General features: G+C 33.5%; 1 protein-coding gene across 4 annotated transcripts in view; it reads right to left on the bottom strand.

The window, feature by feature from the left end:
- LOC106169506 (uncharacterized) overlaps nt 1–14,462 on the bottom strand; it is a 33,523-nt gene that overhangs the window by 12,744 nt on the left and 6,317 nt on the right. For 2 of the 4 annotated variants that reach the window (XM_087004173.1, XM_087004171.1), the window contains exons 3-17: nt 13,098–13,253; nt 12,758–12,858; nt 11,906–12,082; nt 11,556–11,635; nt 11,093–11,190; nt 10,835–10,950; nt 8,400–8,503; nt 7,987–8,106; nt 7,191–7,329; nt 6,695–6,823; nt 4,683–4,808; nt 4,068–4,162; nt 1,998–2,015; nt 841–919; nt 55–209 (exon numbers count right to left, since the gene is read on the bottom strand). In XM_087004173.1, the coding sequence (XP_086860299.1) occupies nt 55–209; nt 841–919; nt 1,998–2,015; nt 4,068–4,162; nt 4,683–4,808; nt 6,695–6,823; nt 7,191–7,329; nt 7,987–8,106; nt 8,400–8,503; nt 10,835–10,950; nt 11,093–11,190; nt 11,556–11,635; nt 11,906–12,082; nt 12,758–12,858; nt 13,098–13,253 (1,693 nt within the window). The remainder of the gene's footprint in view (nt 1–54; nt 210–840; nt 920–1,997; nt 2,016–4,067; nt 4,163–4,682; nt 4,809–6,694; nt 6,824–7,190; nt 7,330–7,986; nt 8,107–8,399; nt 8,504–10,834; nt 10,951–11,092; nt 11,191–11,555; nt 11,636–11,905; nt 12,083–12,757; nt 12,859–13,097; nt 13,254–14,462) is intronic. The other 2 variants (XM_087004174.1, XM_087004172.1) reach the window with 1 other exon arrangement.

Here is a 14,462-nt window from a genome sequence, read left to right on the forward strand (position 1 = left end):
GAAAAGTGTCAATGATTCAACTCTTTAGTAGCACACTTTTTAGTAACCTAGTACCTTGTAATTGACTTCCCCTTTAGCGCCTCTACCATTTCTGGTTTAGTTAGAGACTCTTGATCACCATGTCCTAGCTGACCTTTGCCCCCTTCACCCCATGTGTAAACTACTCTCTCATTGGTCACTACAATCACATGATCAGCACCAACAGCAATCTACGGGAAAATGAAAAGAGGAAAAAAAGGGTTGTTGTCATCAAAGACTTTATAACTTGTTCTGTATGTTATGAATTCATTTGTGACACGAATAATTTGCATTCATATGATTCTTATATCTTAGACTATTAAAAAAAGGTCAGCATTTTATTACCACTGCAGTAGCTAATCCTGGGGCATTAATACTAATCATTAGGTAGAATTACTGGAAAATACATTAATCAAAGACCATGCTCACAAGGATATTAATTTAGACTAGAAATAGCAATTTTCCCTTTATAACCTATTCAAAACCACTGAGAAAAGAACAATCCATAAACCTCATTTCCAGGTGGAGTTTTATGTTACTCATTTTGTCATCTATATCCAATTTGAGGTTGACTCAAAATCTAGACAACAGAACTATAAAAAGGGTTTATGGATCAAAATTTAGTGAATGTTTTTTAATATGGTATATCTTGGTGATTAAGTAAAATGTGTTGAAATTTCATTTTTTGTTACTTTTAAAAAGGCCAAACGCTCACTCTGTGTCTTTTAATACCATACTGAGCAATTACGTTTTATATGACAGTTAGACTTAGAATGTGTATGTGTGAAAATGACGTAAACAACCCAGCAAAAAAATGTCTACCTCTCTTATCCTGACTTTGGCTGGAAGATCAACTGGGTGAAGTTTCATGTCCCACGTCTCTAGGTAATATAAAACTGACCTGAAATAAAAAGACACACACTCTTAATTTTGTATTCTCAAATAATTGACATATTGGAATTCTACTATAGAAATATTATCATTTATCGTTATTTATTAAATGCTACAAAAGACTGAACAGCACAGGCTTTTAAAAATATTTTAATTGAATGTTTAAAAACAAGCATAACACTCTATGAACAAGTATATCATAAAACCTTTTTTAATTTCTTGAAATCATCTTTCTGTATTTTTACCAAATATATGTTACTATATGTCAGGGGTGATATTTGTTTGATTTAATGTCACAGGCAATACATGCCTGAATTTGACTCAAAAGACTAGTTACTGCTCTTAACACAGGAAATCTGATATTCATAAATATCACTTTCACCCCTTGAATGTTTGTGCAAAATAACTGCAGTTAAAATCAAATGGATGAAATCTGTTTCCTAGAACAAGAAAATATTTTTGCAACATCCCTAGTATATTATAATAATGTTAATAACATCATAATAAAGGAAACTTTATTTTCAAATCAAACTGCATCACTGTGTCACAATATCTATTTTCAGAAAAATCTACAAGAACACGACAATAGTAAAGAGGAAAAGGACACTTAATTAATATACAGAAAAATTTTGCTATAATAGTCACTCAAATGAAAAAGAAGAAAACTATTTAAAGAGAAAAAACAAAGCCAATAAAAAGTATTTATCACATCATCATCACTTCAGTTGTTACATCACTTTACCTATTTACTGCAGAGTTGCTACATGTAACAAAGACCAAACAGAATTACTTTCATTCCAATAAATAATTCATTTCCAGTAATAATGGTTAATTGTTTTCACTTAAGCAACTAATTCACTTTGGAGAGCTGTGATGAAAACAAATTTTGCTAGATTAAGAGCTAAAACGTTTTGGTCAGCTGTGCACTTATTCATTTCCTTTCAATTAAAAGAAAAAGATAAAAACAAAAAGTTTTGAATAAAGGGTAAAAAGAAGACACCTGCTGAAACAATGCTTGGAGGCATTTTTTTTTAGAATATGGGTAAGTTAGTGCCAGTTAAAACATTCACAACACACAATCCATTTACCTATTATCCAGTGAATAGCTAACAAAGCAAAGCAAAAATGAAAATAAACATAACAAACAAATTAAAGCTGTTACTTAAAGCACTTTTTATAAAATTCATGCATTTTAAATGAAATGCAACTTACAAAAATACATCAATTGTATGATTACATCGGAAAGGGTACTGTATTAATCTTCAAATGTTATTCAATAAATATAAATCTAATTATAGAATAACATAATATATTAAATATTTAAATTATTAACAGTTAGGCCACACTTTTTTAATTTTATGGATGACATCCTGCGCGCGCACGGATTTTCGCCCGTTCTCCAAAAAAAAAAAAAAAAAAAAAAGCCCCCCCCCAGCCCCCAACGAAGTCGGTTGTCGCAAACGTTGTTATTGAATTTGCAAGGAAATGAGCTTTCTGCGCATGCGTATTTTCGCCACGTGGAAATGCGGCCACTTTGCTGTCAAATTCATCTCTAGGATTACTTTCAAATTACACAACAATAAAAGTCATAAAGAGAACGGGCGCCATCGTTTTGGATTGGTATGCCATTGATATTGGGCATGGAGATATATCACCTTTTTACAATTGTGCGAAAGGCTGGCGGCGGCCGAAACATTTCTGTGACATTCTGTATAAAGCAGCACATTAATACCAGGTTTTCTGTAGCGAAAGAAGGGTCGACAAGGGCGTCGAGGTATTTGGTGGGCTGAAGGTCGGACAGGCCACCTGACAGTTTAGCTGCTTCGTGTGAGTTGAAGTTGACAAAATGGCATCGTCTGAAATGACCTTTAATAGATTTGGTAGTATTAAGCATATCTTTGCATCATTTTTTAAACATTTCTGTGAAGTGTTCAAAATGTTTTAATATTCTGAGAATACAAATAAAGACACACTGTTGATTGATATTTGTTTTATTGATTGCTATACCAAATGAATGCATGAAATAACCTTAAATAGATTTGGTAATATGAAGTATATCAATTCATGACTTTTTTTACATTTCTACGAAGTATTCACAATGCTTTAATATTTTGAGAGCATGGATAAAGACATATTGTTAGTTTGATATGTGTTTCTGTGGTTAAATTTGTGTTTCCAGCTGTGTACTGACAGCATTCCTTTACTTAAGCAGTTTTTTTTTTTTTTTGGACTGTTTTTTTTTTTTTCGCCCTCTCGCACCGATTTTGGGGTACTCAGAGGATGTCATCCATAAAAATAAAAAAGTGTGGCCTTATTCTATAACTAGAAATGTTATTTTCATAATAGCCACAAGAATGCTTCAGCTGTTCAATTGAATAAAACAGACCAAGCATAACTGATCATGCACCAAAATAATCCACAGACCTTTAGTTGAATACAAGCAAAGCAGAGAATGCAACCCAAAGAATCCTAACAAGAGCATTCAGACTTGGATTCAATAAAACCAATGATTCTTTCAAATGCCACCAGATGTCATTAGCTCACAGCTGGGACCAACCCTCTTCGCTCCCACCCCCCTCCCCCCAGACACTCCTTTGGACTTACATTTCAGCATTTTCCCTTTATCAACAAGAATTTTTCCTTTATCAACAAAAAATCCCCTTTCCAAAAAATGCTGCAAGAGTTATATCTGTAAAGCTGCTTTTGAGTTCAAAAAAGTTTATTTTTACCATCATGAATCTCCCTATTGAGAGTGACTCAAAACCCTGAATTTTAGAACTTATAAACAAGCTTGTGAATCAAAATTTTGTGAACGATTTTGGATGTGATATACCTACAGTGATAAAAAGAAAAGTGTTGGAATTACCAAGAAAAACAAATTTTGCACTTAAATGTTTATCACTTAATGTGTGCTTTTAAAGATTCCATTATCTTAATGACAGCAGTAAGGATATTTCTGATTTAAGTTAGTCTAGCCCTGAATGCACCTTAGGTGTTAATCTGCCTTTTAAACAAAACCCTACATGTTATAACGATTACAAAAAAAAAAAAAAAAAAAAAAAAAGAAAAAAAAAAAAAAAAAAAAAAAAAAACTACTTGCTAGGCCTGGGTATTGGGCAAGATATAGAAATCAATACTTTGGTGTTGTTTGTGTTTACCTGGTTTTCTTCCTCAGCTTCATGGTACTGCTCTCAGTGGAGGTAGTGAGGTCGTCTTCTATGTCTGTTACAGGGTCAAGAAACCTCTCCATTAGCTGCACAACAACAAAAGAATCTTGATGATACAATGCTAAATAATGTTTTTTTTTTTTCTTTTTTTTTTGTAACTCTACAATAATCCCCTACATCTTCTATGCCTATTATAGGGTCAAGAAACCTCTTCATTAGCTGGACAACAACAAAACAATTCTAACTATACAATCATACACAATGTTTTTTTCTGTAACTCAAAAATAATCTCCTTCACCCCCCCCACCTCCCCTCCCAAAAAAATCAATAAATATATAAATAAAATTCTCTCCATAACCATGTTAGTTTCTATAAAATTTAAATAATGCTTTTTTTTCATAACTGCATGATCTCCATCCCCACCCTCAAAAAAATCTCATCATCATGTATTCTTTTATAAAAAAAAAAAATACTCTACATAGCAGGAATCAGCGCTGAGACATTAAGACAAAACCCACCCGTCTGCATTGATTGAGATGTTAATCAAAGTGATTTTGTCATGCAGTATGAATCCAAATGTTTTCAGCAAGATTAGGCTGAGCTTACTGGAGGAATTTTCTTATACATCAGTTCATATGCTGAAGGTCTGTACTGCGGCTCCTTCTCCAACATATCTCTGATGACAGCTTTGAACTCGGGACTGTAGTTGCCCTTCACTGGGGCAAATTGACCCTAAAAGATGACGAATTCAAGAAAGGAATAAATTCTCTCCGTTAAATAAGCTTATAAAGTTTCATGCTTGCAAAGAAAAAATAATTACAATTTTGCATTTAAAGATAATGTCAGCCCATTTTGCATGATGCTTAGTTATTAGTATGAGTATATCTTGCTGCCAATCAATAATTTGCAAGTTGACAAATGATTAATCTCCCTGACATCCTTAACGTATGAGCTACATTAAGCTAATCACATCTTACTAGATATAAAACAATTCTTGGTATGAACCTATTGAGAAAATACTTTAAAGGACAACTCAGTGGGTTAGATTAATGTATAGAAGCAGGTTCTATGTAAAACTTTGATCAGATTTGTGTTTTGGGAAATTGTTTATTATTATATGAATAAGTCTGGGTCACAAAAGTCCTGTTAAGACAACTAGAATAAAGAATTAGAAAACGAAAACTATTTATCATGATTTCGGAGCACAGCCAGAAGTACTTCCGGCTCAAGGTCACGACCTCGATTTTCCCACGTTTACGACCAATCACAGCAGGCTTCAGTCAGAATGAGATAGACGTCACGACTACACAGCGAAACTTGTCAGACATGTAAGTGCCGCCTGTCCATCTTTTCGGTACATGTACCGATCAAAAACAGAAAACGTAAAGCCCAAAACGCTCTTATACACGTAACCAACTTTGTATGAGCACAAATATTGTCATTTATTGTGAACAGGATAATATGATAATCAGACACACTTGAGACCTGTGAAGCGCATACTCACGTGTCGAGGAGTAGTTTCGCCATTGCCTCGTATGTGAGTCCTAACTCAGCTTTAAGTGTCCTCCACCGTCCCACCTCCCTCCCAACATACACAGTCTGAGTGCTTCTTCGTCTGTCTCTAATTTTCTTTCGTATCTTTCGAACTGGAGTGGCTATTTTCTTTTGCCCCCTTTTGTCGCTCTCCTGTTCAGACTTGACGTGCGTCTGAGCCATGTTTGCTGTTTTGGCGCCAAATAGTAACATCCGGGTCTCAGCCGTAGTACTTCATTCATAGTAAACCGCGAGACTTAGCGAGAAATTGCGCGTTCTGAAGCCGTACTGTGAGGTGGTAGCTGAGTATTTAAGACGAGTCGTCTTTTATTATTTAATGGAACTTAAAAACGGTATTAGGTAGCTTCATTTTCTGAACGGTTTTGGATAGGATATACCTTGGTTATTATGGGGAAATTAGTGAGTTTTCCAGGAAAATTCATTTTCGTGCTATTTTAAGGGTTTAACGCGCTGAGACTGTCTTTAAAGGTACATACGAACCGAGCATCGGTGGAGTGTGGATTCCCAGTAACACATGTAAACCACTTCTACTAGATTCTTAAATGGCTCAAACAAATTCGACATGCCAAGGGATAAACTGAATAGATCACTCGATCAGCCATAAAAGACCTTTAGACTGCTCCTTTCTTTAAATTTATGGTTGTAAATTTAACCTACTTCCGTGACCTACTTTCCTACCCCATTGACATACAGCTTAGAATGCCAGCAGAAAAATCTGTTCAAACATCATTTTCGGGTAAAATTAAACAATGCCTTTTGGTAATTCTCTTAGTTATACTACTTGAAACTATATGCTGGCATTTGGTTAGTTTTTGTGACAAAAAATTGACTTTGTATGCATCTTTAAGCTTCCTTTAGTTCAATGAACTCTCATTGAGGCCATTTCATTTGAACTAGTCTGAAATATTAAATACTCAGCTGTTCCAATAACTCAACAATTAGCACATATTTTCCTCACATTATTTGCTAATAAGAAAACACAGGACTGATTTCAAACCAGCACAGTTTTACATTTAAACTTTTCTCATCAGAATTTAAGTCACTAATAATGACATTTTTTTTACCTTCATAATTTTATTGACTAGTGCAGGAAGATTTGAACCCTCAAAGGTTTTCTGAAGACAAGCCATTTCATAAAGAATACATCCCAAAGCCCATATGTCTGATTTGTCATTGTACGCCTTTCCTTCACACTGAAAATTAAGATAATATAATATAATATAATATAATATAATATAATATAATATAATATAATATAATATAATATAATATAATATAATATAATATAATATAATATAATATAATATAATATAATATAATATAATATAATATAATATAATATAATTATCAATGTCAGTTCTGCATAGGAATGTCTGTTAACCTATTACCATCAAATTTCATAGTCCATAAAATTCTGTGATCGAAAAAGGTAATCCCTTACAGTTAAATAATCAGAACTCTTGGCAATTACATCACGTAAAAATATTCATGAAGTACCAATTAGTTTCTTTCTATGCAATCAAACTACTTGATAATTGCAAGCTCATTAAACAGACTCACCATTTCAGGACTAATATAATATGGGGTCCCCAATACTGTGTTTGCTTTGGCAGCTGTGGTCATCATTTTAGAAATACCAAAATCCCCCATTTTTACAACACCTTCTTTAGTAAGGAAAACATTAGCCGTCTTAAGATCTCTGGAAATCATACAGCACATACATGTATATAAACCCATTGCAAATAAGGCTCTATTCCCATAGATTTTAGATCGATCTATCCCCGCGGGGAGTCTCACTAGATTACTTTCAGATAATCCGACTTAAATGTCCGTCCCGCCTACTACAAGCTGTAAGGGGATAATTAACTTTCGTGTCCGCCTGGCTGACAGCTATTTAGCTTGAACCCCCAGGGAGTTAGGTCGATCTAAAGTAGGTCGATCTAATCTATGGAAATGGGGTGTTAGAGAAAATATGTATATTTCTTTGTAATGAATGGAAAATATTACCGAAAGATATTCAATAAAAACATACATGATACCTTAATATTTAATTTTTTTTAGATTTGTACATACTTCATCTATTGCTTGTTTACATTTTTAATATTCACCTTTCTAAGCATAGTTAATAAACAAAGTAAAGGACAACAAATAAAAAGATGAAAAGAGCGGATAGATAAACTATTCTTCTTACAGTAATCGTCTTTAAATCATTTACAGAAATCATTAGGAACTCTCAGACATGTTCCAGTAATGAGACATGTAGCAAAGGTCAATGATATAATACACACGTACAATTAACTATATTTCAGTTCCCCCATACACCAAATCAATGCAGTAAGATTTATATGAATATTACCTGTGCAATATATTGTGTTCATGTATGTGTCTTATGGCAGCAACCATTTGCTGAAACATGCCAAGGATTTCTTTCTCTTCAAGCGGCTTTTCTTGAGAGCTCAAAAACTGAGCCAGTGTGCTGAAAACGGATACCAGATTTAAGGCAATATTATCTAATACAGGAGAAAAAGATATATAATTTAGCAAACAGAAACCTTTCCCACATTTATTATTAAATTAATCAATTAAAAACAATTAACAAACACTTTTTAACATGACCATAAACACATAAAAAATCACAAGGAGAAAATGCTGTGTCAGTGCAAAGAAAGGCTAATAACAGAGATTAATTGATGCATTAATTCAATGAACTTTCAAACCTACAATTTACCATTTGCTAAAACAAATAATATAATGCACAGGTGCACTTACCCTCCATCTGCATATTCCATCTCAATCATGAGAGTGCCGTCCTCCTCAAAACTGTCATAGTAACTGATGATATTTGGGTGGTCCAGCATTGCCAGAACTTTCACCTAAAGGAAATGTGAAAGAAAAAAAAATCAAGTTGTAATCCTACAGATGTAAATATTACAAAGACATAAATCAATCCAATCTTTAATTCACACAAATTAATTCCTATGGCAAGATCAAACTTTAATTCACACAAATTAAATTCCATGACAAGATATGACAAATTAAATAAATAACTAAATAACTTCCACCAAGGTGATGCTGTAAAACTATGATATGTACAGTGATAATCAAACATTTTTCTTAGAAATAAACATGAAAAGACCTTATCTTCATTATTTAATATGTCAAATGTATTCATAGCATGTAATATATACTTAAAGCAGTTTTCATCTTTCGATATCTGTCTAATGCAAAAAATCAACCAACAATATATAAAGACATGTGATGGAAGACATTTAAACAGCCAAATTTTCATTTAATAACTATTCAAATAAAAAAGAAACTGCCTTTGTTTTTGCAGTTCATGCTCGCAATAATTTGCCAATGACATAAAATTAACATTAACACCAGGTCTACAACATTTAAATATCATAAATAGGATAACCTGTACTTGAACATCACAATGTTTCTTCCACTGGAACAAAGGCCTTAATTTTTATAGTGTGTGTTTTATCTTTCAGGACTCATATATGGTAAATAAATTGACATTTGTTACTTGGAGCCAAGTAATAAAATATTGAATTGGAACCACTATTTCATGTTGCAACTGTATAAATACTGGCTGCGAACATCACTTTATTGGCTGCAAACAATTGGTGAGGTTAAGAACTGCTTTCATTCAGGTCTTTCAATGTTTAGATACAGGTTCTTTTTCGTGACTGCAAACTATTTTCTAAATGGCAGAAGATACGAGAAGCTGTATGTCAGAGATCTGGAGCTTCCAATTTGAAAAAGAGAGCATTTTCTCCTATTTCTATAAGCTTATTGACACCAACACAAAGAATGTGACTCAGCTATGATTGACAGAATTTCAGGCAGCAAATTTTATCAGTTGGCATGCTCACCCAATGCACATTTGATAATCTGACTGGATTTGCAGGCCAAAGTTAACAACAAAATGCTCACGTTCAATTTTGATACAATCGGAACATGAAATTGTGATTCTAGGTCATTGATTTGTAAGTTAAAGTACCCTTTTCCTTTGGGAATGGTATTTTAAAATCACCACTAGAGGGACACTTAGCACCCTGCAGCAGGCCGAGTGATTGGTCAGCCAGATCACGAGACATACTTGAAATCATTGGCAGATAAAGCCTGGCAGCTGTTAGAGCTGGACATTGCATTAGGGCTCTTGTGCATATTTGCTTTTAATCAGCTTAAAGAATAAGTGTCGAAGATTTTCCCACCCCTCCCGTCCCTCATATGGGCGGAAGGCGCCTCTTACAATGACATTATGGTATTTATATGATTTGCGTACATGATGTTCACTCAGTATCAGATACTGATCCATCTTTTTGTACTACAAAGGAATTTTGTACAGCTGTGCCTAGTAATATGGCTATCTGTACCTTAAGTTTTGCAATTCATTCACATATTGACATACTGTGTTAAAGAAGGGAATTTTGATCAGCTGCCCTTAATAATATTTCTATATGTATCTTAAGTGTTGCTATTCATTCACATACATGTTGATGTACTTTGTCTAAGTAGTTACTGTTGGTATAGTTATGCAACTTATTAACATAGTATTAATAAACACTAATTCACTGCTAAAAACTATTGCAATTTTGGTTATAAGGCACATCTTCATCATACTAGTATACTTTGACAAGTTCTTCTCTGTTATTATGCTACACAGGACTTGACTCTTGACTCTCTCTCACAAGTTCTCCACAAATTCACTTCCTGCTGCTTATGAGAAAGTTACACAATTGGCTGCGCTGAGCATGTAACTTCCATATAACTCTTACGCAAAAGCCAATTAAGCTATCAAGGTGCAAGCGTGAGTCTTCTGTATGACTCTTGCGCAAAAAACAAACTATCAAGTTCTAGTGTGAAATTTCCATATAACTCTTACTTAAAAGACAAGCTATCATGGTGTCAACGTGAGATTTCCGTAAAACTCTACGCAAAAGCCAAGTTATAAAGCACTAGTGAGATTTCCATATAAATCTACCATAAAAGGCAAGCTATCAAGGTGCCAACTTGGGACTTCCGTAGTAACTAAAAAAAAGTAGCTATCAAATTGCCAATCTCCTCCCAAAAATACCATACAGCTGCACTGCTAAGACATAAAGCTTCATGTGAGAAAGCCTTACATATGTTAATCTTAGCTAATCCAGAGGCAAGAACGTAAAATTTAACAAGAACAGATCACTGCAATAACTTACCTCATTCAGTGCGAGTTGCCTCTCGCTAGCATTGAGGTCATGCATGTTAATCTCTTTCAATATAACTAAGGAATCGTCATCTTTCTTACGGTACAATACCGCTGTACCATAAGCACCTAAAAATATCAAATCAGAGGACTAGTTTTATATCTGACACAATTCATTTATCATACTTTCTTTTAGAATAAAGAAATATGACAATATGTATAATGTTATTTTCTATTTTAAAAAATGTACTTCTGTCATATAATTATATACCTTTCCCAACAGTCCTGATTTTTTCAAATCCAGACAGACTCTGTTGCCCCCACTTTTTAAGTTTATCTAATCTAAAGTAGAGCTCTCCTACGCAGGATCTGGAACAAAATATAAATAATATTCTAATCAAGTATAAGAATTAAAATAATTAATAATGAAAAGCAAACTATTTGATATCAATAATCTTATTATCACATCTAGGATGAATATTTATGGGATTGAGAGCAAATGCTCTATAGATCTAAGACCATTCAGAAAAGTAAAATTTGCAGCAATCATGAGAAATCAAGAAATATTTACCAATCACAAAACTCACTTTAATAAACATGCAACAATCCTTTGGGCTTTAAGTAAAGTTAAGAATTTACCTTAATTTGATACAAAAATTCTCGATAGTTTTACACAACTGGGTTAAATTATTTATCAGATTAAAAAATTGTTAAACTGCTCTGGCCAAGCTTACACTGGAGTTTCGGAATCCACAGCAATCCTTTCCATAGGTATATCATTACCACTTATGTCTTTGGAAATGCCAACTGGGACCTGAAAAATAGCACAAGGGTAGTTAAGTATGGTCAGTTTCAGAGGTCTCTGCAAACAAACCTCTCTTTTCTCAGCATTCCACTGCCATTACTTGATTATATTTTCTACTTTAAATTCTTAAAATAATTCTGTCGCTATTAAATAGCCATTTGTGCCAATGCTAGTTGCTTACTTAATTTCCAACCAGTCAGAGAAGAATAAATGTTATTAATGTAAAATGAAGCTGTTTGACTTGGAAAAAATAAACAGTTAGCAGTACAGAGCTCTTACCCCAACTAAATCTTCAATGATATTAGCAATGATTCCTCCATCTACATTCTGTGCAGTATTGCAGCCTAAGAAGTCCAGTCGAGAATTCACCCAGCTTTTGTCTAAATGGTTTGTTGACAGTGTTGTAAAAAATTCTCTTATGCTGGCATGCTCTAGTATATTCTCCTTTGTCACAAGCTGAAAAAAGGGGGAATGCAATTGGCATGCTTTTCTCTTTCTCTCATAAACAATCTCAAAGTCTCCAAAATTCTTGAATCTTCAAAGCATCATCTGCCAAAATGATCATTGGTAATTTTTTCAACCAGTTGTTTGAAATTATTTATCCCCTCAAGATGACAAATGGTTGATAGGCAGTCAATGAAACGTTAAACTGAAGGACAGTAGTCCCTGTATCAGAGGACAAGCATTAGCTGACAAGTTGGTTGGAAACAAATATCTAATTCACAGAAATTCTAACTAAGACCCCATTCTCATACCTAGATCGATCTAGCAGGATCGACTCATCTCCGAGGGGTTTTCTCGCTAAATTGCATTCAGCATAAGCGGCTCTGATGATTGGCATGAAGCTATCATTAAAAGCTTCAGTAGGCATGCCATACATCTAAGTCACTTAATCCGAATGCAATTTGGTGAGAATCCCTTTGGAGATGGGTCAATCCTGCTACCTTGATCTAAGCATGGGAATGGGGTCTAAAAGACTTTAAAATGACAATTTAACTTTCTTTAATTACTGACAAAACTGAAAACATTTACATATAAACCACTTTAATTTTCAACCAATCAGAGTAGAATTATTGTTATAAACCCAAATTGAAATTATTCCCTTTAAAAACATCTTATTATTACTGTTACCTTTTCTTCTACCCCACAGAGATGAATACAGCGACCTGTGCTGTGCATGATAAGTGCTATACTTTCCACTTTTTTGGAACCAAGGCTCTGAGCAACTAAGCCTGAAATTGCAGATCAAATTTGAGAATATTTCTAATTAAATCAACACATTTCAGTACCACAAAAAATATGTTATTTACAAATATTAATTACTAACTTGAAGTTCTATCAATGATCAGCATTAAGACATCCCAGAATTACATTTAAAATTTAGTACTGAAAAAACATTACAGAAACATACTTAAACAACATATTCCATTTGGCATATATGTGTTAAACATAATTTGTTACACAAACCTACCTAAAATACTGTCAAGTGTTGAGTTTTCATACTTATATTGCACAATGGTAACATTAGGAAGTAGAGCACTCTGCATGAGAGAACTATTCTTCACTTTGCTGGACACAATGAGTAGTCGAGGAATTTGGGTATCGGACTTCGTTTCCTGACCAGCACCTGAAAAATAAACATTACATGAGATTGAACCTGTGTTCAATAGATTGGTAGTTAGATCATACAATCATAAGGTTACTGAACACAAGTTAGAATCTTCTTATCGTTGTTAGCTTACTTGTATGACGAACTGGGTTGGAGGCCTTCATAAGACTGATGTGACCAGGAGTAGATGTTCTCCCTCACTGACCACTAGCTGGTATAGTTTCTAAATACTAATATTTACAGTTATGACTCAATCTTTTCAATAAAATATGATCAGATACATAATATTAGATTTACAAAAATTATATTTCTATATATTTTGTGGTGCTTTTCTTGCACAGAATAGAACTATTATAATAGCCTGTTTTTTTAATTTTGTTGCTACCACTCAGTAGGAATGTTTTTATTTTAAGAAATTATGACTTAAAAAAATACAGTATCTGTACAGCTCACAATTTCCCTCCATAGAAAAGATTTCAAGATTTCAAAAAAAATTTCATTATTTCAGTATTTCAAACGCTTTTTTATTTGTTTCTGATTCAGCTTCCTGACCAGCACCTGATAAATTAACTTTATATAACATTTTTAAAATAAAAAATTAATATTTCAACTTCTTGACCAGCACCTGTAAATATAATTTTATATAAAGTTTTTAAATACTAATATATTACTACTTTTTGGTATCTGATTTTGCTTCTTGGTTAATCAGGCCCCGACAAATAAATCTTATGATAAATCTTAGTTATATACTAGTACTAATATTTCAACTTCTTGACCAGGACCTGAAAGATGAATGTTACATAAGGTTTTTAACACTAATTATATCATTCCAATATGTTGTTTGAATTTAAGATTTTGTTGGCACTGTACAGTGTATGTCCTAGTTCTATATATCATACGAAATGGCACTGTTACGTCATCAATTTGTTTTTTTCTCTTACCATCATAAAAGGCTCCAGTCTGACATCTGTATCCTATACAGAATATGTTCATCCTGCACTAATCATCTTGACAATCAATATGTAAAATGTTCTATCAACCGAACCGAGAAAACAAACTGTAATTCTTAAATCAAATAGTTCTTCTCAAATACTAAGGGTTTCAAAGGCAACTCTCCTTGCACATGCTATGTGATACGTCATTCAGCAGCTTAACTTCAGTTTCTCTACCTCTACATATTAACACTTTTGCTTTTAGCATAACAAATTAGCATGATTTGTGCTACTA

The sequence above is a fragment of the Lingula anatina genome, chromosome 2 (genome assembly GCF_051362555.1).
Source record: "Lingula anatina isolate TDL-2025a chromosome 2, LinAna3.0, whole genome shotgun sequence".
In the NCBI taxonomy this organism is placed as follows: domain Eukaryota; kingdom Metazoa; phylum Brachiopoda; class Lingulata; order Lingulida; family Lingulidae; genus Lingula; species Lingula anatina.